Source organism: Rattus norvegicus, chromosome 10, assembly GCF_021556685.1.
Source record: "Rattus norvegicus strain SHRSP/BbbUtx chromosome 10, alternate assembly SHRSP_T2T, whole genome shotgun sequence".
In the NCBI taxonomy this organism is placed as follows: domain Eukaryota; kingdom Metazoa; phylum Chordata; class Mammalia; order Rodentia; family Muridae; genus Rattus; species Rattus norvegicus.
The window spans coordinates 74,150,102-74,177,221 of record NC_141543.1 but is presented as its reverse complement, the minus strand read 5'-3'; the positions used below and the strand labels follow the sequence as shown (position 1 = coordinate 74,177,221).

General features: G+C 49.8%; 2 protein-coding genes and 1 long non-coding RNA gene across 5 annotated transcripts; 1 reads left to right on the top strand and 2 right to left on the bottom strand.

Annotated features, from left to right (window-relative positions):
• Window positions 1-807: 807 nt before the first annotated feature.
• On the top strand, window positions 808-24,539 carry Mmp28 (matrix metallopeptidase 28). The gene is made up of 8 exons (NM_001079888.2): window positions 808-1,056; window positions 12,154-12,233; window positions 12,321-12,508; window positions 16,932-17,156; window positions 19,422-19,667; window positions 20,082-20,231; window positions 20,533-20,700; window positions 21,520-24,539. Exons 1-8 carry the CDS (start codon window positions 946-948, stop codon window positions 21,927-21,929), a joined length of 1,578 nt encoding a protein of 525 aa, NP_001073357.1. The 5' UTR covers window positions 808-945; the 3' UTR covers window positions 21,930-24,539.
• Window positions 12,943-19,537, bottom strand: LOC120095158 (uncharacterized). Of its 3 annotated transcripts, XR_015631886.1 has the most exons (7): window positions 19,289-19,537; window positions 18,789-18,884; window positions 18,049-18,108; window positions 17,104-17,294; window positions 14,553-14,694; window positions 14,400-14,451; window positions 13,550-14,132 (listed from the first exon to the last, which is right to left on the bottom strand). It is a non-coding gene; the product is annotated as an uncharacterized LOC120095158 (long non-coding RNA). The 3 variants fall into 3 exon arrangements; XR_015631887.1 differs by lacking the exon at window positions 18,049-18,108 and having other exon boundaries at window positions 19,289-19,533; XR_015631888.1 differs by lacking the exons at window positions 18,049-18,108; window positions 18,789-18,884 and having other exon boundaries at window positions 12,943-14,132; window positions 19,289-19,530.
• Pgbdf (plakoglobin binding and degradation factor) lies at window positions 23,195-26,745 on the bottom strand. Its single transcript, NM_001430278.1, has 3 exons — window positions 26,684-26,745; window positions 23,857-24,172; window positions 23,195-23,777 (listed from the first exon to the last, which is right to left on the bottom strand). Exons 1-3 carry the CDS (start codon window positions 26,694-26,696, stop codon window positions 23,531-23,533), a joined length of 576 nt encoding a protein of 191 aa, NP_001417207.1. The 5' UTR covers window positions 26,697-26,745; the 3' UTR covers window positions 23,195-23,530.
• Between the last annotated feature and the right edge of the window lie 375 nt (window positions 26,746-27,120).

Sequence of the window (27,120 nt, the reverse complement as noted above, 5' to 3'; positions counted from 1 at the left end):
ACCCGACTGCTCTTCCAGAGGTCATGAGTTCAATTCCCAGCAACCACATGGTGGCTCACAACCATCTGTAAAGAGATCCGATGCCCTCTTCTGGTGTATCTGAAGACAGCTATAGTGTACTTATATATAATAAATAAATAAATCTTAAAAAAAAATAGTCTTTTGCTATGTATGCCCTATATTTTCATGCTATTCTGGGAACTAAATGCCATATACTCTCCTTCTACTGATGAAGAAAGTGACACTTGAAGTAGATGATCCTTTTCCACAGGTGGCACCACGGCGCCCTTCTGTTCTGACTGATGCCAGGCACCATGCATACTTACTAATGTATGCGAGGCATAATCTCATTGAATCTTCCCCCGAACCCCAAGATCTATGTATGTATTATCCCCATTTCCCAGTGAGAAGAGGTTCAGAAAAGGGGTCAAGACTAGGTGTCTGGGCTGCAACTCAGAGCATTTCCAAAGGAGCCAATGTCAAACTCAAGCCCCGGCTCCCTGACCCCAGTCCTGGCTTCTCCTTCCACCGCCAAGTGCCTCACCCCTCACCTGACTGATATAGGCCTCAAATAGGCCAGAACCCCTCTTTACTAAAATCTTGATAACTGAAGGACTAGGAGTCCTTTTGGAGAGACTATAGGACCAAGCCCAGAGTTGCAGTGGGAGCCGGGCGAGGCTACACTGCGGGCGGAAGAGGCTAGGGCTGGCAGCCCGGCTGGTGGGTGGGGCGGCGGCGGCCGGCACTCCCGCCCCTCTCCGCCCCCTCGGTCCTCCGGCTGACTGACAGGCAGGCAGGCATCGCGGGTGGGGGATTACTACCGGCAGCGGCGAAGCCGGGCGCTGGAGAGCCTGGGGACCTGGTGGGTCCGCACGCGGGTCGCGACGAACTGGCATCGATGGGAGTCGGGCACAGCTGACCACCACCGCCCAGCCGCTCGCTACGATGGTGACTGGCTTGAGCCTCCTGCTGCGCGTCCTGCCGCTACTGCTGTGGGGCTGCCAGGACGCACAGCCCACCCCGCGCGGACACCCGGAGCTACACCAGGAGGCAGAGGTACGGGGTGTGCCTGGCAGAGAGGAGGACATCACCGGCGCGCGGTCCCCTCCGGGCGACCAGCTGTGTCCCTTTGCCCTGACAGTTTACAAAGAAAGATGGGACAGGGTCACTCCCTAAGCCAGAGCTGTTAGGACCACACAGGCCTGCAATCCCTCATTGACTAGCAGGGTTAGGACACAGCTACCAGACAGGATAGGCAGGCTAGAGCCGGGAGAGAATCCCACCTTCACTGCTAAGCTGGGGTAACTAACTGCTCACCCATCAAATGCTCCCACACGTTGGGTGCAGTGCAGAGGGTACTGCTGACTGACCAGAGTGACTGTGGCCTCCTGGCGAGAGCTTTCCTGCTTATCGAAAGCAAGTCTTTTAAACTACTCGAAATTAGTTTAATCTGTCTCACAGGGACAGTCTGCAGAGGCGAGGATCAGGGAGTTTTAGGTAGTGTTTTTGGACCAAAAGTGAGAAAAAGAGAAGCGACAGAGGTAAACCTCAAAAGATTTCTCATTTCGCTTTCCTCAGTTCTGCTTGGTGAAGGTAGCAGAGCGGAACCTTTGTGAGGTGAAGTGGGATTGGTGTAAGGGATGTGTTTTTTCACTTTGTGATTGTTCTAGCAACAATTTCTCGAGCACACACACACATATGCATGCATGCATGCACGCCCACCGAGAAGCATCTGTTTCTTTTCTCAAGAATAGAACCTAGGTCTCCACTAATTGTAAGAAGAGGTGGGAATAAGCTTTCAACATTTGCATCCAGCTTCTGTGCCTGGGCTTGCTCCCCTGCCCTGCTTCCTCCGTTTTCACTTGCTCCCATCACTGCTGGGAATATCTGGAAATGACCTTGTCTTAACAGGTAATCCTCTCTTCCACTCATTCAGCTCTTCCCTTCGTAATAGAGGAGGCAACTCTCCCCTTTCACATATAAGGATCCGCTTGTCTCTTTGGATTTACTCTTACAGCATCAAGAGTCATAAGGTCCCAGGAGAAGGCTTCTGCCTACAAAGCCAAGTCTTGCTATGAGTCCCACCCCTCCTCCCCTTAGGCAACCCCTGGCAGAGGAACAGAGACAGTATCTCTGCTGCCCATGCCTGTGGTGGCCCCAGATGGAGAGAATTTCATCCTGGGGTATGCTTGGGAAACTTAATATCTAGCAGATTGAGTCCCTTTAGATCCATTTAACGTAAGTTGGGGGAAGGAGATTTTAAGCTCTGGGCATAAAAAAATGTTTTAAAAGTTTACATGCTCTGGAAATGTAGAGTGTGCATCTGTGTGTGTGTGTGTGCAAGAAGACGGTTGTGTGTGTGAGAGAGTCTGTGTTTCTGTGCATGGTTAGAAAGTCTATTGCTTACATGGGCTTCCGGACCTGCATGTACACCAGGGTAAGTCACTTAACCAGTAGGCACCTAGAATGCCTGTTTCACAAGATTGCTGGCTGTATGGTTTCATTGAAATTATGGATCTTAAACACTCAGCCCAGTACCTGGTACATAGAAAGAATTTTGTACAAAGAAGCTGCTCCCGGTGTTGTTGATGTTAGAATTGTCTGCATTGTTATCTTAGAGCACCTCGCTTCAGCTTTGGAAATCCTGGCCAGGAGTCTGGCTCTCCAACAACAACACTGAACAAAAGTTGTGAGACAACGCTTTCCCTTTCCAGCACGGACCAACGGGCAGCAGAGGGCTGTGGCTCCTAATAGTGTTGCAGTAACTATGGCTGTGACAAATTATGTCTCATAAAAATTAGGCACCATGACACACACCTATAATCCCAGCATTTGGGAGGTCTAAGCAGGAGGACCAGAAATTCAAGGTCATCCTTGGCTACACAGTGAATTCGAAGCCAGTCCGGGATACATGAAGTCTTGTATCAAAAAATACAAAACAGGGGGCTGGAGAGATGACTCAGTAGTTAAGAGCACTGACTGCTCTTCCTGAGGTCCTGAGTTCAATTCCCAGCAACCACATGGTGGCTCACAATCATCTGTAATGGGATCCGATGTCTTCTTCTGATGTGCATGAAGACAGCTACCGTGTACACATAAAATAAACCTTTAAAAAGATAATACAAAAACAAAACAAAAAACCAGAACAACCCTCCAAGATTTGATGAAATCAAATTGGAAGCAATCCTTTATTAAGTTCACAGATTCTATAGATCAAATTTTCAGATAAGGCACACCAGGGTAGCTTCTCCCCAACTCCAAAATGTCCGCGGATATTGTCTCACACCCTGGCTTTCAACTAGAGTACTGGGTCTCTGAGGAAAGTACAGCCCTCACAGAATGGGAGCTCTGAGGGTGAGCCCACCATGTCCCCAGTTCTTGACTTGGACACAGTTCCATGACTGCAGTGCAGGGAAGTAGACCAAAGGCACAGCCCAGAGTCCAGCTGAACTGAGGTGGCAAAATCCAAAGTTTAGAGCCATTGAAGCAGCTGGAGTGATCAAAGGAGTGTGTCACCAGGAAGGGAACTGGGGGTGCTGTAAGTCTGTTTCGGGATTCACTGTAGACCTTGGCCTACAGACATCCCTGGCGTGTGCAAACTGAGACAATGTGCGGATTACCAGAGGACAACTGATAGATGACTGGAGACCCAAAACTAAGATTTGGAAATTGAGCAGGTCTGGAAGATGTTAGAGGTCCAGCCCAGACAAAATAGGCAAAAGTTGAATTCCCCAGGCATCCATGGGAGGCATGCTTGAGTGCTGAAGATGGTCTAGTGAGACTAAAGCTTAGAAATGGGTGGACATAGGATGCCTTGTCCCTTACTGGAATTTCCTTAATAGACAACTGACTAATTAACCCAGTACACTGGACTCTGTAACACCACATGCAAGATGTTCAACAATAGAACAAGAAACGATGAGGGGGCAGGGTAGGAAAGGAAGTTATGCTGTCGTGCAGTAATAGATTACTGAATTGGAAGTGTCTGGTGTGAGGTAGAAAACGGAATGTGTCAAGTGGGAAGTGTTACACTGTAATAGTAACTGAAGTAACTAAAATAGGTTGAGGATGTATCGAGGCTGGTTAAGGAAGTAATACACAGGCCAGGACAGAACCAAGCCTCGCAAAGGTCTGCCTCTACATAGTTACATATTTTGAACATTCTGTATAAATGAAATCATATAAGATGTGGTGGGATCTTTTTTCCTTTTGGAGGTGGGAATTGGGGGCTTTTTTATTTTATTTATTTTTTAAATAAATTTTATTTGAATACATTTTATTTTTGTTTATTTATTTATTATTTATTTTTTGTTATATTATTTTTTAACACAAAGTCTCACTCTTGAGCTCCAGGCTACCTTCAGATTCACTGCGAAGGTTGGCCAAACTGCGGACTTGTGGTGACCCTTCTGCCTTAGTCTCCCCCAAAGCTGGGACTACAGGCGTAAGCCAAGATTCCCTGCCTAAAATGTCGTATTTGTGGGGAGTTGGAGAGTTTGAACATTTCTAGCCCAACAGAGAGCAGAACAAAGCCAGCTATGGTGGCACACACATTTAATCCCAGCACTCAGGAGGCAGAGGCAGGGGGATCTCTGAGTTCATGGCCAGCCTGGTCTACAGAGAAAGTCCAGGGCAGTCAGGGCTACACAGAGAAACTCTGTCTCAAAAAAGACCAAACCCAAAACAAAACAAAGAACAGAATAAATATAGGTTAAAAACAACAACCATTGCCCTTATGGTGGCAATTAACTTATTCCCAGCACTCAGGAGGCAGAGGCATGCTTCTCTCTCTGAGTTCAAGGCTACATGCAAGTTCAGGGACTGCCAAAGCTACAAGAGACCTCCCCCCCCCAAAAAAAGCCTCAAAAGATTAAATAAATAAATAAATAAATAAATAAATAAATAAATAAAATAATAACCAAACCAGCTGGGGTTTTAAGCAGGGGTAAAGTGCTTATCTAGCATGTGGAAGGGCCTGGGTTTTACCTCCAGCACAGACACACCAGGCTGGATCACCTGCCTGTGCGGCCATATCTGTGCCTATGGTTTTTCTTTAACTTGGAGTTTTTGTTTTGTTTTTATTGAGACGGGGTTTTTGCTTTGTGGCCCAGGCTGGCCTAAAGCTTGTGGTTCTCCTGCTTTAGCCTCCCCAGTGCTGGGATTGTAGGTCATGTCCACCTGAATGTTGGTCACCTCTGTGTCTGTTTCCCTGTGTGCACACAGCGTGATAAAGTTAAAGGCTTTCCAGAGTGGGCCTTGCCTGGGAGGAGATTTACTGCTTTCCAAACGTTATGAACAAGTTCATTGTTGTCCACTTAGGAAAAACTGGAGCTGTGCACAATACTCCTAAGCAGGAAGGGCCCCCAGTGCTGAGTTGCAAGACTGAGTTAATGAATGACATCACCACCCTGGTCCCCATTCCCAGCCAGGTTCTGTCTATGTTGGGCGACAAACTGTCCCAAGGGATCTGTCTACCCTTAGCTTTGTTTGGATTCTTTTCATAACAATCAGACTACTAAGTGGTCCCATGACCTGCCTTCCACTCAGTGACCTCCCCATATCTGCACAGCAACCCCCAGTGTGCAGCACAAGAAGCTGGACTGTTTATTTCTCTGGAGACTTTCTTAGGCTTCTGTAGAGTATTGACGCCAAGATGGAGTGCCTTTCTCATACCCCAGAGCCATTCGTTTGACTTTGGTGAGTCAGAAACTAGAAGCCTGGGTGTGGAAGCCATTCCCCAGAGCTCAGCATAGTGACTCATGAATAAAGGGTAAATAGAAACACAAGAAGAGGTCCCAAAGGATCACAGAGGACCACAGGTCGGTAGAAAAGCATTTACCAACCCAGTCTGAGAACAACAACAAAAAAGAAGTCTAAAAGCTGTGGAATGAAAGCAGGACCCCAGAGAGGAGAGTCTGTTGAGCCCCTTAAACTCAGCCATGGCTAGGGCATTCTCTGGCACCCTGAATTTAGCCCTGCAAACCTAGTAAGAACCATGTCCACAAAAAAGGGAATTCTGCATTAAAAAGGGTGTAATCCCAACCCTTTGGTGGCGTAGGCAAAAGGATCCATAGTTCAAGGCCTGCATAGCTACAGAATCAGTCTTGGTCCCTAAAGAAAAAGATAGAATAAGATTGAATCTTGATGGAGATTAGCCAGCCAATAATTTCAATAAGAAAATAAGTCAATAAGAAAGAAAGAGAGAGAGAGAGAGAGAGAGAGAGAGAGAGAGAGAGAGAGAGAGAGAGAGAAAGGACACTTCAGGTGCTATCTAGGCTACACCTGACAGAACCTTGTGAATGGCAGGACTACTGGGTCAAGAAGAGGAGGCAGACAGATGGGAGGGAAAAGCCTAGGACCAATCCACAGGAGAAGGCTGGGCTGATCACACACACACACACACACACACACACACACACACACACACACACACACACACACACACACAGAAGGTCAGGAGCCAGGGAAGCAGAGTATTCTTGAAACAGACGTCGGCATTTTTGAAGAACACAGTCCAGTGCCCTTGGGAACCTGTGGCTCGTCAAACTATCTGTTAGGGTGTGCCTAGGAGATTGTCCTGGACTCCCGTCTGACAACAATGGAGTCCACTGTCCAAGCAGCTTCTCCTGTCTGCCCGACTTCCTGCCGAAGAAAACCCCAGCTTCGCCTCTGGTATATCTGGGAGCCACTCCTCCCGGCCCAGGTTGGGAGAGCTGCTTACCCCATCCCTCCACACCTCCACATAAAAGCTGCAGAGTCACTAATGCAGAATCAACAAAACCCCTCGGCTGGTTCTCAGGGGGTCTGGATTCAATTATTGGTTCTACCCCTCCTTAGGTAGTCACTTCAACATGTCTGCTCTCCTGACTGTCCTTTAACATGGGAATAACCTGCACTTGCTATCTTCCTGCAAGGTTGCCACAAGATTCAAAGGGGGCATAGCATCTAGAAAGCTCCACAGATTTGAGGAACTGCTCATGCTCCTGGTTACCAGAGACCCTCTTTATATACATCAAGGCAGGACACTAGCTCTTGATGGAGCTGTGTCCTTGCATCCTAACTCGGCTAATAGCTAGAGGCACACCTGAGAAATAAGTAAAACCCACCGTGTGCCTGTGTGGAAACAGAAGCCATGAAGTAGAATATGACATGGAGCCCAGTGTGTCGGTCCACATTTATGGTTCCAGCACTTAGGAGATGCAGGAAAATTACTGCAAATTCAAGGCCATCCAGCACCTCGAGAAACAATGCCCCCCACCCCCAAAAAAAGGAAAAAGAAAAAAGGGAAGAAAATGACAAGAGAAAGAAAAGGAAGAAAGGTAGATTGCCTAGCACATGGGTAAAACAATATGGTTTCTGCATGAATCTGTCATTTTGCAATTTTTAAATGCTTTGCATGGGGTGGCACCTGTGTGTGCATGTATATGCGTTTGTGTGCTCTCCTGTGTGTACGTGTGTGTTCATGTGCATGTTCGCATGTGTGTGCATGCACATGCGTTCATGCCATTGTGATACTATGCACCCATGGGAGTCAAAGGAGAGCTTGCAGGAGTCGATTCTCTCTCTCCACTACGTGGGTCCGGAGGATCAGACTCAGGTTGTCAGGCACTCTGGTGAGTGTCTTGCCAGCCTCTTTGCTTTATTTTTCCTTCTGAAATTAATGCAGAGGGTATTTAAGAGGCTGATGATTGGAGTGGACTGGCAAGGGTCCCTTCTGCCAATAAAGCCCTGTGACCACAGAAGTTAAAATGCCATTCTTAGTGGGACGACGTCCCTGAAGCTTTCCCATAGCAACTCACTCAAATTTGGGGCACTGTGGTGAGAGGGGAGTCAGGCAGTGGTCTCCCACCTGATGTCTACTGGGACAGAGTGGTTAGGCAGTTCTGTCAGAGGATACACACTGGTCGTTTATCTGCAATGACAGCTAGGACTGGGACAGATCTAGGACTCTAATCCAGTCCTGCGTTTATAACCAGAATCTGAGGTCCAGGGAATAACAAGGCCTGGGGACACAGCAGCAGCAGCAGGGACTCACCGACTCTCAGTCCAGTGACTCAGTTCTTGACTCTGCCTTATTTCATGCTCAGAAACGGCCAGAATTTCCCCTCCCCAAATAGGCTGAGCTAGACACACACCCTCTCGTGACAAGTAGGAACCCATACTGGAGATCCTCTAGAGTGGCAGGCAGACCCACCCTGAGTGAGCACACTCATTTTACCCAGGCACCACAGCCACTCCCAGGGACATTCAGAAATGACTCCCCAGGAAAGTAGCACCATCCTTACTTAAGGTGGGCCAGGCATGTTGGCACACGTTTTTAGGCTAAAACAGGGTGAATCACCTAAAGGGCAAGGCCCTCGGCTTCCTTTCCCTTTAGATCTAGCCTTGGGCTCTGTAGGACAGAAAACAGGCCAGCAGAGACCAGGGAAGAGACAGACAGTTGCTTGAACTTCAAGGTAGGGAGGAGCTGCCTGGCACCACCTTCAGAGAGTGGGGGAAGGAATAACCCTGGATAGAGCTCAGAGTCCCTAAGACACATAAGCCAAGCCTCAGAAAATGGAAGCCAGGAGAAGAGATGCTAACCCCAAAGGGGCAAGAATGAGGCCCCATGTTCATCCACCAGTCTGGATCTTGTGAGATTCTTTTTTTCCCCACTGTCAACCTACTCACCCTACTGCCGATCTTTCTCCTATGTAAGGTTGGGCATTTCTCTAATCTTGGCAAAGAGACTAAAACACAGAAAAATAGCAAAGAGGGTTAGGACAGTTCCAGGGGCAAGAGTCTACCCATTTATCTCCTCTCTCCCCTACTGCCCAGAGTACTAACAGTAACAAGGAGCCCCCTCCCGTATGTCATTTTCAATGTCTAAATACATATTGTTATGCATAAGCATGGAAGTCCATAAATCTAGATGACCTCCAGTATAATATTTGAGTGCTGTTATGGAAATAGAAAATGTCAAATTCTTAAAATGCCTTTTTCTCATTCTCTGGTGCCTTGGCTTGGCTGGTGTCCTGGGTGTGTGTTCTTTCTCCTTAATGGGAATTCAGCTCTGCAAAGCTACTGCAGAGGCCAGCATTTCCCCCTCTAACGACCCCTGAACCGCCTCTGCCCCAGCTTGTTGCCAGAGTACTAAGCAATGCAGCCCAGCCAGGAAACAGGGGCCCCAACCACACAACTTCCCCTCCTCCCCTCTGTCCCAGAACTTCAGCCAACTCCCTGATAAAGTCTGGGCGGGTCTGTGGGAAAAGAAACAAGGGAGTGCCAGCCAGGTCGACCTGTGGCCTGGTCTCCTGAAAGTCACTGGTCCAGCTAAAAGGCTTCCTGATAAATTCCTCTTTCTAGCCATACCAAAGGAAAGGGAAGGGGTAAAGAGGAGAGCCTGAACCTGACTGAAGTGAGGCGAATGCCAGTAGCAGTCCCCGAACAGAGCACAGAGGTACAGGTGGGCTGCATTCCAGGCCTGCCTTAATTTCCCTGCTAAAGAGAACTAGAGAAATCGGCACTTGCTGGACATTTACAGAGTGTCGGGCGCTCTGCCAGATGTGCATTGCTTCTTTTTATTATTATTATTATTATTATTATTATTATTATTATTATTATTATTATTATTTAAGATAGCATCGTACAGTGTGGCCCAGGGTGGCTTTGAACTCACTATGCCAACCTGGTCTCGAGCCAAAGACTCTGGCTTCCTCTTCCTGGGTATTGGGAATCACAGGCATGTACTACTGCACTCCGTGTGTGTTGTCTGTAGTCCTGAGGATCCTGTGGTGGTCATATTGTTTTCACATTGCAGGAAAACAAACAAACAAAACCTGAAGCTCAAAGAAATAACGTCCTGTCGCCTAGTAGAGTCGAGGTTAGAAACATTCTTTAAATGGCGTACATTACAAAGGGAAAGAAGACAACAAGAGAGCTGAGACACTACTGAACCATCAGGGAAACGGCAAGGCTGGGCTGGGAAGTGATCTGCTGTCCATAACGGAGGGCTCCTTATGCAATATTGTCCAATGGAAGTCTGACAAAGATGGATGGGAATATTTTGCACCTTTTTTGTTGTTTTTTTAAAATTATTTATTTACTATTTACTTCTTTATCTATCTTTTTTTTTTCTTGTTTTTTGTTTGTTTTTTGAGACAGGATTTCTCTGTGTAGCCCAGGCTGTCCTGGAACACACTCTGTAGATCAGGCTGGCCTCAAAATCAGAGACCTGCCCACCTCTGCCTCCCGAGGTCTGGGATTAAAGTTGTGCGCCAGTACCACTGCCTGGTTTGTTTCTAAAAAATACTTCTTTTATGTGTACGCGCATGCCTGTTCACCATGTGGCTGCAGGAGCCCACAGAGGTCAGAAGGTGTCGGGTCCCATGGAACTAGAGTTATAGGTGTTTGTGGGCCACTGTGTGGGCACTGGGAGCAGACCCTGACTCCTCTGCAAGAACAATATGTCCTCTTGACGCTGAGCCATCTCTCCGGCCCCTGCTTTGTTGTTTGGGACAGGGTTTAATTCAGCCCATGTTAACCTCAAACTTGCTGTGTAGCTGTTTCTTCCCTTGCTGGGCTCACGGTACCACACTGAGATGGAAAATACAAATTAGATGGACGTGAACTCCATGAAGGGGAGGCCTGCCAGTCCTTTGAGAGTCTGGCCTCTTTTCCAGATGTGTGTGTGTGACTTAAGGCAGCAGCTTTGACTGGAACTACTTTGAGTTGGTAAATATAGCAAAGAAAGGTGAGGGTCAAGAAGGAAGAAAACAGAAAATTATTTCTGTGTAGATAAGCCAACAGAGAAGACATTGGGGATGGTCATGGTGGCACATTCCTTTAATCCCAGCACCCAGGAGGCAGAGACAGCCAGAATTGTGTGAGTTCAAAGCCAGCCTGGTCTACTTAAGTTCTAGGTCAGCCAGAGCTAAATAGTGAGACCCTGTCTCAGAGTCCAGCAGCTAAAGGGCTGGTTCTACTCAGCTGGTAGAATGCTTGCTTAGCATGAACAACAGCCTATACTCAATCCTCCTCAGTGCCACAAAGACCAACCACAGTGGTGTGTGTCTGTAATCCCAGCACTTAGGAGAGAAAGGTAGGAAATGAGGCCATTTATCTTCATTCAAGGTCATTCTTACCTACATGGGGAGCTCAGGGCCAGCCTGGGATAAATTAAACCCAAGAAGGGAGAAAATGAGAGTGAGGGGGCAGAAGGGACTTTCCCCCCCATATCCAAGGTGTGGTTTAGAGGACTTTATCAATGTCTGGGCAAGCAGGAAGCCAAGTGCATCAGCTCCCCAGAAGTTAAATCTGGTGATGGGTGAGGTAATGAGTCACCCTCTTCATTCAATTGGCACCAAGAACTTGGTCACTGGGAGACTGTCTTCCGAGCATGTGAAGGCACGCAGGCAATAAAAGACCGGGGGACTATGGGACACTCTCTGATTGTTTGCTTCCCCAGAGGCTCTGAAAGAAGTTGTTGCAGATTTCTAATTCAATATATACTTCTCTAGAAAGTCATATTTTTATATCAGGTAAAAAATGTGGTGTAAGCAAGCATATTTGATGTCAAAGGGCTTTAACATCCTTGCCCTTTTGGAGAAGAAAATTAAAAAGCTGAAATCCGAGGGATAACTTTATGCAAGACCAAGCAGGGTGAAGCCAGGACCCGATTAACTCCTAGAGCGCTTAGATGCATGTGGGTGCTACGTATGTGCATGGCAGGTACACCAGCTGCTCAGTGAGGGGTGCCTTCCCTGTGACGGAAGCCATGTTAGGTGCTTTTGTGACAAGTTCTCATGAAAGAATAAGTTCTCAATAACAACTACTCTGTAGGTAAGAAACTTGCAACTTAGAGAAGTAACTTGAGGATTTGAATTCAAACCCAGACCAGTCCATCCCTGTCTGGCACGCCCTACTAGATTTCCAACAATGCCAGGAGATTATACGAAAGCTGGACGTTCAGAGAGGTTGAGTTTACCTTTGACCCTCCAGCTAGTCTACGATGGCCTTCTGACCTTAATCCCAGAACTTTCTCTGCTGTCGTTTACAAATGTTCTTGGGACAGGGGAGGGAAACTGGTCTGGATGTTATGTGCCTCAGAGCCTGGTCCAAGAGGAGGCAAGGATGCTGCATGGTGAGAAGAGCTAATGGTTCTCTCTCCCCCAGGCATTCCTGGAGAAGTATGGATACCTCAGTGAGCAGGGTTCCAAAGTTCCAGCCTCCACTCAGTTCAGTGACGCCATCCGGTATGATGGAGGGATGTGGGGGGTGCAAGATATGAGCTCCCCGCCAGACCCTCCTCTGCAATCCTCTCTCTCAATCCCTTCTGACAGAGAGTTCCAGTGGGTATCCCAGCTGCCCATCAGCGGTGTGCTGGACCGGGCCACACTGCGTCAGATGACACGCCCACGCTGTGGGGTCGCAGATACCGACAGTCACGAAACTTGGACAGAGAGGATCCGTGCCCTGCTTGCTGGACACCGCGCCAAAATGAGGCGTAAGAAACGCTTTGCAAAGCCAGGTGAGTGCATTGAAATCCAACTAGGTGGGGATTTCCCAGTGTCCAGAAGAGACCTTGGCCAAAAAATTGGCTGAGCTGAGACACAACTCTGGGAGAAGCCTCTCTTCCCTAGGGGCGGATTAGTTGACTCAAGCATCCTAATCATGAATACAGATATTTAACCCTAAATTATATCTGCATTGATGAACTTTCATTGCACACATTCTCCAGATTAAACCTCATCATGGCCACTCAATTCTCTGATGTTTTCTATGCAAGGTAGTTAAGCTGTTGTCAGTGGTTTTCCTCATATCTCGTTGCTGTTATCTTCAGGAAAGTCTGTTCCTTTTCATAACACTTATCAAGATGTGATCCGCTGAGTTTTATTTTGTTCATAGCATTTAAAAAAAAACAGTTTTATTTAACTGGAATTAACACGCCATGCAATTTACCCATTTAAGACATCCAGTTCGATAGGCTTTATTTTATTTGTAGAATTGTCCAACCATTACCACAAGCTAATCCCTCCTTCCAGAACGTTTTCATTATCCTCTGAAGACATGCCATGCCCATTAGCCATTAGCTCCCCATTGTGCCCTGGCAACCACTAACCTGCTTTCTGTCTCGGGGGTCTGCCTTTGTGAACATTTCACCACAGCCTATTGTGTACTCTCCCAGTTTCTCCTGTTTGGAACTGTCCTTGTCTTCTCTTTCCCTCCTGTCTCCTCCCTTCCTGCTACTTCCTTTCCGGAGGGGGATTTGAACCCAGAGCCATATGTGATGCCTCTGACCTATGTCACAGTCCTTCTCTCCTCTCCTTCCTCCTTGCTTTTCTCCTTCTTTCCTGCCTTTCCTTTTCCCTCTCCCTCCTGATCCTCTTTTTTCCTCCCCTCCCTCCCCCTCCTCTCTTTCTTTTTCCTTCTCTTCTTCCTCCCCATCTCCCAATCAAATATTCGAGGGTCAAATGCTACCCATTTAAGATTTATGAAGATTTGGTTTTTCTGTCTATTTTCCACAAATAATAAGTTTTACTGTGTGGGATTTTAGTATTGTGGTGGTTGCTTTTTTTTTTTTTTTTTTAATTTATTTATTATGTATACAGCCTTCCACCTGCATGTACACGTGCAGGCCAGAAGAGGGCACCAGATCTCATTACAGATGGTTGTGAGCCACCATGTGGTTCCTGGGAATTGAACTCATGACCTCTGGAAGAGCAATCAGTGCTCTTAACCGCTGAGCCATCTCTCCAGCCCCTGATGGTTGCTTTGACTGGATCAGTTTTTCTTTGATCGATTTTTTTTTTTTGTGACTTTCAAGGTTGCTCACAAGATGAGTATTTTCCGTTAGGTTTTCAAGTTTGATTGCACTGTGTGCACTTTGGACTGTGCCCACTTTTAACTGTGCTGGTTTTGCCAACTATCCTCACTGCACACAAAATATGTGTTCTTGTCTTTCTTATCTTCATAAGGAGCTTTAGGGTGGCTGTTTCCAGGCATGCACTATTCCATTGCTGGTGCATCTGCATGTTCATCCACCCCGGCTGTCCTGTTCTGAATGACCTTAGTCATCCACAGTCAGCTCTGGGGTCATGGCACTGGGGTAACGATATCCTTGGCGTCAGCATGCTGCACATCCCATTGTGTTCCTGAACAATAGGATGAAAAAGTAAAAGAAATAATAGGGAGGCTCACGGCAGGCCAGAGCAGAGAGGACACGGGAGCTTGGGGCTCAAATATCAGTTGTCACGATCCCTCCTCCTCCCTCACCCAAGGGTCGGACCTTCTTAGTTTGCAAAGGAGAGCCATCCCGGACTGTCAAGTGCACGATGGCCCATGGGCATGAGTGGGAAGCGAGCAGCCCAGAAACACTTGAACCTGAGTTCTGAGGATGCTTCTTTCTGGCTGCATCTTACCTTCTCCTGCGCCCAAGGTTGGATCTAACTGAGTAGCCGGCAGGTTGAGTACCTGAGTGCCAGAGAGATGCAGGTCGCCTAGTTAAGTCTGAACTCAGACGAACAATGAGGAGCTGTCTTTATATTTTCATGTTGGGATTTTCCCGGGCATACCGATTCATATGTGCTGCATCCGGAACTTCAGGCCAAGTACCTGCTCCTCTCTGTGCATGCAGGGCTGGTTCCTAGCTCATAAAGTTGGGAAGTCTACCTTTCCTTCACAGACTTGGCGGGTTGAGGAATGGGTTGGAGGTTCCTCAGAGGTGGAAAAGGACACCAAAGTAAATGGGCATTTTCTAAGCCCCCCGCCGCATTTCAGGCAGTTTCCTGGTGCCATTCCAAAAGGTAAGCCTTATTTAGCACCACTGTACGGAGGGGGAAACTGAGGCTTGGAGAGATTCCAGCAACTCCTGTGTGAGCTTACATGTGCAGGACTACAGTTTCAGACTATAACCATTCCAATCCTCAGTTGCCTGCTGGGAGTCAGGACTCCACCCATCCCTGCCCTCCTCAGCCCTTCCCTGGTCCTTTTGGAACCCTGAAGAGAGGCATAGCAGGCAGTACCATATGCTGAGGGTCTGGGGTTATCCTGAAAAGCAGTCCTGCCCAGGCAGGGCCTCAAACAAGCAGCATCTCGGCGGGGGCGGTGGGCAAGGTCAAAGAGGACAGGGTTTTGGTCTAGTGGTGACCCTACCCGAACACAGGCAGTTCCTTCCTTCCTGGTCCCTCCCAAGGAAAACACTCTTTCCCCCCCTCCCCCAATTCCTGTTCCTATTCATTCTCCCTACCCTTCCCCCACCGCACTTCACAGAGGATTCTTTTCTGGAGACCTATCTCCTTCATTGGCCATTAAATGGCCACCACCCTCCCTCTTTCCTGCCTGGTTCAGGGGGATGACCACAGAAGGAGCCACCTGGCACCATTTGCCAGGGGGTTAAAGGTTTGATTCGGTGATGGTGATCGGGAAGAGTCTGAGAATCACAACAGGATGTAAGAGAGCCTCCTTTAAGTGAGGACTTAAAGCTAGCAGTAGAGTATTCTTGTAAAGAATGAACCTGCCCTGGGTGGACACCTTTGTACTCCCATCCTTGCCTCCCTCCCTCCCTCCCTCCCTCCCTCCCTCCCTCCCTCTCTCCCTCCCTCCCTCAAAATAATCCCCTCTTCAGTCCCTAAAGACTGGTCACTGGCTGAGAGGCAGTGGTTGGGTGTCTGTCAGGCCAAACAGGCTCGAGGAGAAGCATTGCCTTGAATAGAGTGGGGCACACCCCACCCCCACTTCCATGGGTAGAGAGACCCAGAAGGAACCTCCCTTCCATCTGGGGAAATCTCAGTCCTTGTTGCACTTTGACTGGACCAAGTGTTTAGGCAGATTTATAGGACTGGCACTTCTGCAGAGAGGACTGCTTGCTTATCTGTGTGGTACAGTAGGAGTCCTGGGCTGGGAGCCCGAGGGGGCCAGGCAGGGGGAGGTCCCAGCTCAGTTCCTCTCCCACTCTGCAGCTGTGGGCAGGTGCCTTCCCCTGGGGTCACCTCCCCCTGGGGATCACAGGCATCCAAGTCTGGGCCCCAGGAATCTGGTCTGAAAGCTATGATGCTTCCATTTGGGATTTCAGACTCTGACAGATAGGGCCCAGAGGCCATCCCTGACAAACCCAGAAGCCAGACTTTCTGGCTACTCTGCTGCTGGCTGTAAAGCAAACAGCAGATGGGTCCAATGGAATGAATGACCTAGGGCTGCGGCAGAGGCCAGAGTCCCAGCCCTCAAGGAGGATCTGAGGTTTGAGCCAAAGGGAAAGCAAGCTTAAGAAAGAGATGGAAAACTTACTTTGGGCCTGTGACAAAACACACCCTTTGTTCTTATTTGTCTTCAACTCGGAGCTCTCCAGAGTCCCCAAGGAAATGGGGAGGAGGTCAAGGGGTTAAGAAAAGACCTTGAATATATGGGTTTTTTAGTTGTTGGCCAGCTGCAGGCCCTAGGTTCTGGCAAGTGAGGAGTGGAGTCTCTGGGAGGTGGCAGGAGACTGGGAGGGTGGATGGAGAGCCTGAGGCAGGCACAGCTGTGACCTCAGTGACCCCCCCCCCCACTGTCTCTGCATCCGGACACTGAGGTTGGGCCTCAGAGTGATTGTCAATCAGCAAGAGACATGTAGCTTCCTCAGATTCAGCCTCTGCTGTGGAAAAGAACAAAACCCAAGACCAGGGGTTCAGACCGATCCTTGAAGGGGGTCTTTTCCTGGAAGAAGGTCTGTAACAGCAGATCTCCCAGGCCAATAAATTGCTGACCCTCCAGGGAAAGGGTAGTCTGGCCAAGGAGAGAGCTCCCTTCAGCACTGACATATCTTCTCTCCTATCAAATGGGAGGCTGCTCAAGGCAAGGGCTGAGTGTTCCCTGTCAGATCAAGGGCTCCCTGGGGGCAGGGCCAACCCAGCCTGCTGGGCTTGTGGGACCAGCCTCAGCAGCACCATGACTCACATGGCCTTTCTGGGTGGCAGGTCACAAATGGTACAAGCAGCATCTTTCCTACCGCCTGGTGAACTGGCCCAAGAGCCTGCCTGAGCCAGCTGTGCGAGGGGCTGTCCGTGCCGCCTTCCAGCTATGGAGTAATGTGTCAGCGCTGGAGTTCTGGGAGGCCCCAGCCACAGGCCCTGCTGACATCCGCCTCACCTTCTTCCAAGGAGACCACAATGATGGGCTGGCCAACGCCTTCGATGGCCCAGGTGCTGTCACAAAGCCTTCTTCCACAAGAAAGAGGGGTGCCTGCCTAGGAAAGGCAGCCTGGAGGTGGTAGTGGAATTCCTTTTCTTGAAAGCACAGCCAAACCAAGTTCTCCTCCAAAGGACCCTCTATCACTTCATCTGTAAAATGGGAACAACAGGCCTTGCCCAAGTTGTACCACATGGACAGCCAGATAAGGTTTGGTGTGGAAAGCACTTTGCTTTGATCATTTCTTTTTTTTTTTTTTTCTTTTTTTCGGAGCTGGGGACCGAACCCAGGGCCTTGCGCTTGCTAGGCAAGCGCTCTACCACTGAGCTAAATCCCCAACCCCGGAAAGCACTTTGCTAACTCTAGACTATGCTGGGTTCTTGGAGAATGTTCAGGGATCCTATTTATTCCTGCTTCTAGACAGCCCTGTGCTTCCGTTGTTCTCCAGAGTAGATTTTCCTACGATATCCTGAGGCCTACATCAGCCCCTTCCTCCCCTGATAACCAGGAGCCTTTACCCCACATTCACAGAAGTGCTTCAGAGACCATAGCCACAGCCACTCCCATTTGTCCCCAGCCTGAAGACTTCATCTGCAGTGTGAGCCATTCCTCCATTGCTGCTCAGCACTGGCCGTTACAATCTGACTGTGCGCTATTTGTGCCCCTGAGTAAGCTGAGCAGGCTGAGCAGTGCTGGAGTTGGCTGACTTCCTCCCACCCTTGTCAGTCCCTGCTGACCTAGGCTCCTAGAAGGCAGTCCCGGAAGGACTCTTAATGAACTCCTAGGCTAACATTGACCCAGTACTGTTTGCTAACCTCTGTCAGAATCACCTGCCTCAGTGGAAAGTGTATATGAGGGGCAGGACCTAGAAGCTACATCTAGTTATTTCTGTGGGGACCTATTTACCTGCGACAATCGCTGAGGTGCTTACTCCTAGGATGAGCAGGGAGAGAGACCTGAGGAGCCCTGGCAGGGGGAAGACACATGTTTACACAAAACTATATACATCAGCCAGGAGTGGTGGCACACACCTGTAACCCAGGGACTCCGGTGGCTGTGAAACTGGAGAGATGGTTCAGTGCTGCACAAGTATGAGGACCTGGATTCAGATTCTCAGCACACATGGAACCCCAGCACTGGGGGATGGAGATAGGAAAATCTTGGGAGCTCACTGGCTATCCACTCTAGCCAAAATGTCAAGCTTCAGGCTCAGTGAGAGTCCCTGTCTTGAAATAATGATTATAACAACGATGCTATAGAGGAGGGGGCTGGAGAGATGGCTCAGTGCTTAAGACCACGAGTGATTCCTCTGAAGAACCCACTTTTGGTTCTCACCATCCACAGTGGCTCACAATTATAACACCAGTTCCAGACAATCCTCCACCCTCTCTTGGCATCTGAGGGCAACAGGCAAACCAGAGCCACATAAAGATCAAAGGATTTCTTAAAAGGGGTGGGGGGGTGTTTTTAAGTTAGAAAAGTGACTGAGAAAAGACATCCCAGCATCAACCTCTGGCCTGCATAGGAGAGCACACATGCAACATACATGACACACACACACACACGGTTTAATGGGTGGCGGCGGTGGTATGACTCATGCATATGGGTGAAAGTGCTTGCCCTTGCTGCCAAGGCTGCAGACTTACATTCCTAAGTTTGATCCCTGGGATCCACATGGTAGAAGATAAGAATTGAGTCCCTCAAGTTGTCCTCTGATCCACACATGGCACGTTTGACACATACTTAAAACAACAAAAAAGCAGAGTCTCTAATGTAGCCCCTGCTGGCCTTGAACTCCACCAATGTTAAATTTGCAGACTCCTGAACAGAACACACCAAGTGCCCAGGTCAGGAAGTCTCAGAAAGCCTTACCATCCTCTTCTAGGGGTACTCAATAATACCCAATATTATTAATTCCTAGACTAGGCATTGTCCTAAGAACCAAGTGTGACAAACGTTCATTCCTATAAGGAAGAAGTTCATCATCATACCCATTTTCAGATCAGGAAGCTTATCAGCGAGGTTAAGCTGTATGCCCAACATTACACAGCTAGTAAAAAGTAAATCGAGTATTGGAACCCAGGCATTTTGGCCTCTAGTTGAATCTACTCTCTTTTAAGAGTCCACTGTTTAGTCATCTGCTCACCTGCCGGCACTCCTGCATCCATCAGACTCTACAAAGAGGGAAATTAGTAGACCACACCCCCAACGTGGGAGCCAATGCCTGCGGGAGGGAGTTCCGGGTCTTGGCTCGCTTTGACTCTCCACATTATTCTCAGGGGGCGCCCTGGCGCACGCCTTCCTGCCCCGCCGAGGCGAAGCGCATTTCGACCAAGACGAGCGTTGGTCTCTGAGTCGCCGCCGTGGGCGCAACCTGTTCGTGGTGCTGGCTCACGAGATCGGCCACACGCTCGGTCTCACGCACTCGCCCGCGCCACGTGCGCTCATGGCGCCCTACTACAAGAAGCTGGGCCGTGACGCCTTGCTCAGCTGGGACGATGTGCTGGCGGTGCAGAACCTGTACGGTGAGATTCCAGCTTCTGAGGTCTTCGAACTCTGGCTTCTCGAATAGGATAACCCCACCCCTCGTCAGTTCCTTGCTCGGTCCTTCCTTATCCTAAAGCCCCCAAGGCTTCCTTGAAATCTGAATACTCTCGGTCAGTTCCAAGCAATCCCTAAGAGCAAACCTCTGCCCTTAGCTCAAAACCCTTCGGTCTCCCACTCTCACGCTATCTCAGTAGGTCACTCGTTCCTGGACTGTTGAGTGAGAGATTTCTGGGATAGTGAGTTCTTGGATAAAACCAGCAACCAGGGCTGCTGCACATGCCACTCACTCTTTCCTTTAGCCCATCTCAGATCATAGGCAGAGCAGAAGGAAGGGTCTTGAGCCCTCCATATGCTCCTATCCATGCCCTCTCTCTCTCTTCTTGGATCTTAAGGAAAGCCCCTAGGACGCTCAGTAGCCACCCAACTCCCTGGAAAGATATTCACTGACTTTGAAGCCTGGGACCCCCACAACTCTCAGAGCAGACGCCCGGAAACCAGAGGACCTAAATACTGCCACTCTTCCTTTGATGCCATCACTGTAGGTAAGATGGTCCCAGCCATGCCTGGTGTCTTTCTTTCGTCCTCCACATCTCCAGGGGTCCAGAGCTGAATTACAAGGTGTGGGGAATGGAGATATGTTGAATATAAAAATCCGGAGTCGCATGCTTTCCTCAGGGAAGGGCAAGCTCAGGCCCAGCGGAGAACTCCCGCTTCCCTCAGCCGCCTTCTCCGCTCCCTGCATTCTACCTTCAGCTTGTCTGGGAACCAGGTTTAGGGCAGCCCCTCCCCTCAAGATCATCAGGAGACCAGTAGCCTTTCCTCACATCTCTTGTCTCGGGACAGATGGGCAATGGCGACTGTACGTCTTCAAAGGGAGCCACTTCTGGGAAGTCACAGCTGATGGCAATGTTTCAGAGCCTCATCCACTACAGAAAAGATGGCCGGGACTGCCCTCTAGTATTGAGGCTGCTGCAGTGTCTCTGGAAGATGGAGACTTCTTCTTCTTCAAAGGTACCAGCCCTAAGTCAGCTGAGATTGGGACGTGGTGGGTGGGTGTCCTGCCTGAGGAAAAGGAGGGGGAGGGTCCCCAACAATGAGTCCCTGGTGAACTCGCTACCTCAAACGGAACCTGTGGCCCAGAAAGACTCCTTTCAAAGATGGAGTTGGGAGCAGCAAATGTCCAGGATGTCCCGCATGGGGACTGTAGGGGGAGGACTGCTCTCCAGTCTGAAGTCAGCAGAAAGTCTGGCAGCGTCTCCCCCCCCCCCCCCCGGCATCCTGGCAGTGTGGGGTTGACATGTCACTTAGCTTTTGGGACTTGTATTTCTTGGATAGGGAAAGTAATACTCAGATGTGATGAGAAAGCCGGATAACATGTAACGACTGAAGGGTGGACTGGACATGTGCTAATACTGTTCTCAGCGGCGTCCATTCAACCAATGCTGAGTTCCTGTGTCCTAGGAACAGGGAAAGAGAAGGACCGGGGACACAGCGGTCCACAAAGCAAAGATCTTTGCCCTCGGGGAATTATTAGTAGTTGGGGATGTGAAGAAAAGTTCAAGCTTCCCAGTCTTCCATCCCACATCCAATCCTGTTTCCACCTCCATTCCCATCCTCAGCACCCTCCTACCCTCCATAGTCTAGAACTGGGTTCATTCGCATCCTCTGCTCTCTGCTGACACCTGCTGGGCAAAGTCTAAACTACAACTGGCTTAAGGATACAAACCGCCTAGGGCGCCGACTAAAAAGAGTAGGGACCAGGGTGACAGAGATGGGGTGGAGGGCCAATGAGTGAGCGCCTCCAGCTCACTCTGACTCAATGTCCCACAGGGAATCGCTGTTGGAGGTTCCAAGGCACGAAGTCCGTGTTCGCACAGCTCTGCCGGGCAGGTGGTCTGCCCCGACACCCAGACGCAGCTCTCTTCTTCCCGCCTCTGCGCCGCCTAGTCCTCTTCAAGGGTTCCCGCTACTACGTGCTGGCTCGAGGAGGGATGCAAGTGGAGCCCTACTATCCCCGCAGTCTGAGGGACTGGGCTGGGGTCCCTGAGGAGGTCAGCGGCGCCTTGCCAAGGCCGGACGGTTCCATTATCTTCTTTAGAGATGACCACTATTGGCACTTGGATCAAGCCAAACTGCGGGTGACCAGCTCTGGCCGCTGGGCCACCGAGCTGTCCTGGATGGGCTGTTGGAATGCCAACTCAGGAGGTGCCCTGTTCCAAAGGCTCCCCGTCACTGAATGAACTGTGGTTGCTGCCACCTGAGGGGTGGGACCTGTCTAGGAAGGCCCTCGGCCTCTCAAGAACCACCTGGGCAGTAAGGACTCCAAGCAGGAATCAGTCTGCATTTGTTCCCCGTGGTGGAAGGAGAATTATGGTTCCCATAGCCTTTACTGTCAAGGACCCCTTTCCTTCCAACTTGTGTGTGTATGGGGGGGGGGCAGATTCTGTTCTGGTGAAGATGCCGTGAAGTGCCCAGGAAGATCAAACCTCAGCTGAGGCTGGAGACTATCTTCAGGACCCTCCCTTTCAGTGGGCTCAGTTCTTGGGAAATCACGGGTTATTTCTTCAGAGACTTCACCCCACCTCCTACCTTCAGTCAGCTGGGATGTAGTGAAGCCTCAAGGACCCCGGCTGTCAGAGGCTGTCAGTTGGATCAGAAGGCAGAGCAGAAGGGACAGCTCCTCCTGGGCATGACTTTTTGTCTGGGCTAATGAAACACCACCTGCAGCTGGTCAGCCTAGAGGTGTAGTAGCCTCCCGTGGACAGACTTGTCCACCCTTCTCAATAGAAGCACATGGTTACTGGGTGCTGGAGACACAGGGCCATGCACTTACATACAACTCAGGGACAGCCAGCTGTGTATGGTCATCATGGAGAGACAGGGTGAACCTCTCTTCAAAACGCCCCATTTGCCTCCAAGATGGACATCAGGAAGATGAAAGAGGGCCCTCGGCGTTGAGCAGACCGCCATGGCACTCTGCAGGTTGGGTGAGGCCTGTTTGCTTGAAATGGCCCCATTCTCCAGGCCACACACGCAGCAGCATTCCGAAGCTCATGTCTGGCCAAGAATAGCTGGGATTCCTGGACAAGGAACGAGCTCCCTGCCTTCCCCTTTTTCTTAGCCTGTCTCAGTATTAATTTTAGCATCTGGATCTCCAGCCCTCTCTCCTCCCTCTCCACCTACCAGTGCCTGTTCACGCGCACGCATGCGCGCGCGCGCACAGAAACACACACACACACACACACACACACACAGTGACCACCAACAGTCAGCTCTCAGGGAGAGGAGAATTGGGCAAGGGAGCAGCCCACAGTTCCCCAGAGGCATTGCTGGCCGTGTGCCCTCCTTTCTTCTCTGTGCAGTGGACAGAATGGCCTTTGACTGCCCTTGGATGCAAGTGCTTTGTACTGCCCTGTCCCAAGAAAAACATGGAGGAACCTCCCTGCTAGCCTACTGCTGTCTGGGCTGTACCCAGCGGGAGAAAAAAGGAGTCCATCTTTATCACTCCATTCCACCTCAAGCGACTCTGATTGGAGACTTTAATGCCGAGTTAAGAGGGAAAGAGGCAATTTATTAAGAGGGCTGAGGGAACCCCAAGACTATTTTTCTCCAGGCCATGCCTGGAGAGAGGCCAGAGAACCTAAAAATGACACAGGTAAGGCTGTGTTGGAGACGTGAGGGTCAGGAAAGCCGTGGGTGCTGGGTACTGTCTGGGAAGGAGTGCCTAGTTTCTGCTACAGTTCCGCAAGACAACAGGTGGAACAGTGAACCGACAGTGGATCTTCTCACCAGGAGGAGGCGCTAAGGATGGCAGCTTGAAGGGACAGTTCTGTGGAACTCATTAGAGATAGAAGAGTTTGGAGCATTGCGGGCGCAGAGGCTGGGAGTATATGAGCTCAGAGCTGCCGGCGGCCTCCGCCGTACCCAGGTCAGGGTGCTCAAAAATACAGTGCTCCACGTAGGCCGGGTGGCTGTGCAGGGTCTTGCATTTCTTGCAGAAAAGGATCTCACAGCGCGCACAGCCTCCGTGGCGCGGTGGCCGCCGCCGCGTCTCCAACACGCACGGTTCCTCCGGGGCACCCCGCTTCCTGCGGGCCGGGGACATGAGTGCTCAGAGCCCGGCAGCCCTCCTCCCTAAGGCTCGGCCCCAGGTCCTTTTTGTCTCACCTGTCCGCGGGGGCCGCCAGGCTACCTAGCAGAGCGAACGGGCTGAGCCAGCCCCAGAAGCTGCTGTCCGAGCGTCGCAGCAGCGCCACCTGCTGGCTGCTGGACTCCTGGCGCAGCGGACTGTAGGACACCGAGCGGGCCTCGCGCTCATCCGCGTCTCGGGTGTCCTCCTCCGGCTCTCCAGTTGTCGCGCTCTCTGGGTCCGACTTCTCCTCCACCGACGACGACGAGGACGACGACGAAGAATCGTCCTCCAGTTCCTCCTCCCTGGCCTCAGGATCCTCAACCTCCTTCCTCCACAAAGGAGTCTTCACGCCTGTAGACGGGGACCGCATCAGTGCAGCCCGCTGCCCTGGCTGCTTGCCTGAGGGAGATGCCCCCGGGCTGCTACCTGCTAAAGGGCATCGGAGTCCCAGACTCCCGGACTGTGGCCGAGTTCCCACCCTCTTGAGCTTCCTTGCTAAGAATTCCAAGCAAGACACCTCGCTTCCATCAAGTTCCATTTTTCCGTCTCTGAAGCGGGAAAAGTAGCATCTACCTCAAGAGTGTCTGTGAGACTGACTTTAGATACTATCTGGGTAAAACAGTTTCCTGCTGGCGTTAGGCAAGCAATCAACGAACATATATTGCCAACCCGGAAGGAGGAGGGTTACACAACATTAATAAACCAATTGTCATTTCAATAGGTGGTCGTTTATGGGTTGGTTTTTTTAACGATTTATTATTATTATTATTATTATTATTATTATTATTATTATTATTGATACAATCTAACCATGCTCTAGCTGAAGAGGAAACTCACTATACAGACCAGGCTGGCCTGGAACTCACAAAGATCCTCCTGCCTCTGCCGCCTGAGTCTGTTTCTAAATGTGACTTTCCCTGGCGTCAGGAGGCCCAGTATCACTGGAGGTGGGGTGGACAGGCATAGCTGACTAAACCAGAAACAGGTCTCAGACTTGATCAATTACAAGTGGGTTTCAGCCATGCCGCCCCTCTAGCTGATTAACACTTTCGTTGTGTTCACAACTCACACTTCCAGTAGTAGATAAAGGCCTGAAGCAAGTTCCTTAGCTGACACAGAAAACAAGCAGGCCTTCTCTGAGAGGTATCCATCATTCCCTCAACAGATACTCATCTAGCACACAGGCAGTCCTGGAACAGCTAGATTTATAGTGCAAAGAAGGGAGCACGGGGGTGGAGGGCTTGGGTTGTGCCCTGGAAAGATCCAGGACAATTTCCATAGACCCATCCATTTCCCAAATTAAGAATTGAGCAGAATAATTGTAATGGACAAGAAGGCTTGTGTGTGGGATTGGGGATTTAGCTCAGTGGTAGAGCGCTGGCCTAGCAAGTGCAAGGCCCTGGGAAAAAAAAAAAAAGAAGAAGCAAGAAGGCTCCTCTGTGTGTGTGTGTGTGTGTGTGTGTGTGTGTGTGTGTGTGTGTGTGTGTGTGTGTGTGTGTGTTGGGCACTGTGATGGTTAATATTAGCAAGTTGACAGGATCAAAAAACACCTAAGAGTTTTAGTAAGGGAGTTTATAGATTGGTTTAAGTGACATGGGAAGACCCACCATGAATATGAATGACACCATCCCATGGGCTAGAGTCTGGGGCTGAGTACAAAGGAGAAAGCAAGGTGCCTTGTCTCCTGAGTGAAGATGCAGTCTGACCTCTCGCATTGCCACCGGAATTTTGCTATCACAACAGATTGTACCCTCAACTGTGAACCAGAATAACCATTTCCTTCTTTAGGCTGCTTCTGTCAGGGGTTTGTCACAGTAAGGAGAGAAAAGCAACTGATGACTAGGCACCATGTGTTCAACTCGCCTTTTCACGGTGCCGCTTTATCCCAGCACCTTTCACGGGGGTGAGGGGGTGGGCTGGGGAGGGCTCTCTAAATGTGACCAAGAATATCTGAAACTGCCAGTTTCGGGCCTTGCCACAAGAGGAGAGGCAGGGGAACAGATGGAGACCAGCCTGGTCTACATAGTGAAGGCCAGGCCTAACAGCTGGAAAGAGGTGCTGGGAGACATTTTGGGAAGTGGTGGAATGGGGAATAGGGTTGGAAAGAGAGGTTAGGTCTGATTGTCAGTAATGGGAAGCCGTGCACGCTCTGATGGCGAGGCATGCGCAGTGCATGTTCCCATGGTGAAGCATGCGCAGACTGTATTGTAGCGTGTTCCCTCCAACGGGATACCGGGCTCTAAAAATCACTGCAAAAGAAATAGGTGGTGGTTCCTGCTGATGATCTCAACACACACACACACACACACACACACACACACACACACACACACAAAGGCTACAGCAGGAGGATTGCTGAGAGCTCAGACCAGCATCCTGTGCTATGTGATAGATTCCAGGCCAGCCTGGGCTACAATCTGAGTCCTGTCTAAACCCCCTTCACTCTAATTTTGTTTTTGTTTTAGGGAGTGAGATTTTCTTAAGTAATTGTTTGTTTATTTGTAGCTCTGGCTGTTCTGTAATTCATTATGTAGACCAGGCTGGTCTCAAACTCACAGAGATCCACCTGCCTCTACCTCCTGAGTGCCACTCTGCCCACCCTGCCTACCCCTCTCTGAAAAAGATCCTTAACATCCAGGCCAGAGGAGACAGAGAGAGGTCTGAATAGGAACAAGCAAAGATAAGAGAGCTGTTGGACAATGGCAAGAATATTTGGGAGGAGAAAGTCAAGGGCTTGTAGAAACATGGATGGGTAACTGGGGAATGGTTTGATTTTTCTAACATCACCATGGTGATGGGCTAGTTACTCAAGATGGGTCAAGTGGTTCTGTCTTGGTCCACACCCTTTCTAGCCCCACTCACCGTGTTTATCCATCTTTCCCAATGCTTGTCCTGCCTGTTCCCTCTGGTCAGGAACTGGGATGTGGGGGATGCCCAGTGCCTATAGAACTCCATATGGTTTCTAGGGCATCTGTTAGATCACAGGGGGGTAGTTCTAGAATCTCAGCTGCCTAAGGCTCTACTTAGGGACCGATATCTTTTCTCTAATCTCCAGACTCAAACAAAACCCACATGTCCCCTACCTTACCCCAAGGAGGATTCCAGTGGGGAATAGGTTTGGCCCCGGTAGACTGAGTTCAAATCCCACCTCTACCACATAAATATAAAGCCTATCAGACCTTCAGCGGCAATCATTTTACAGGAACAGTTATTCAGTTAGGCCATTTGCCAGGGATGACACTTAGGGGTCATATCCTTGAGTCATTCTCTAAGCCCCAATATTCCTTGACAGACACACC

Coding starts and splice junctions, on each gene's coding strand:
- Pgbdf (NM_001430278.1), bottom strand. Junction 23,778..23,856: donor CTGGCGGCCCCCGCGGACAG/GTGAGACAAAAA, acceptor CCCGGCCCGCAG/GAAGCGGGGTGCCCCGGAGG.
- Mmp28 (NM_001079888.2), top strand. CDS start 946: ATGGTGACTGGCTTGAGCCTCCTGCTGCGCGTCCTGCCGCTACTGCTG. Junction 19,668..20,081: donor GGCGGTGCAGAACCTGTACG/GTGAGATTCCAG, acceptor TTGGATCTTAAG/GAAAGCCCCTAGGACGCTCA. Junction 20,701..21,519: donor AGACTTCTTCTTCTTCAAAG/GTACCAGCCCTA, acceptor AATGTCCCACAG/GGAATCGCTGTTGGAGGTTC.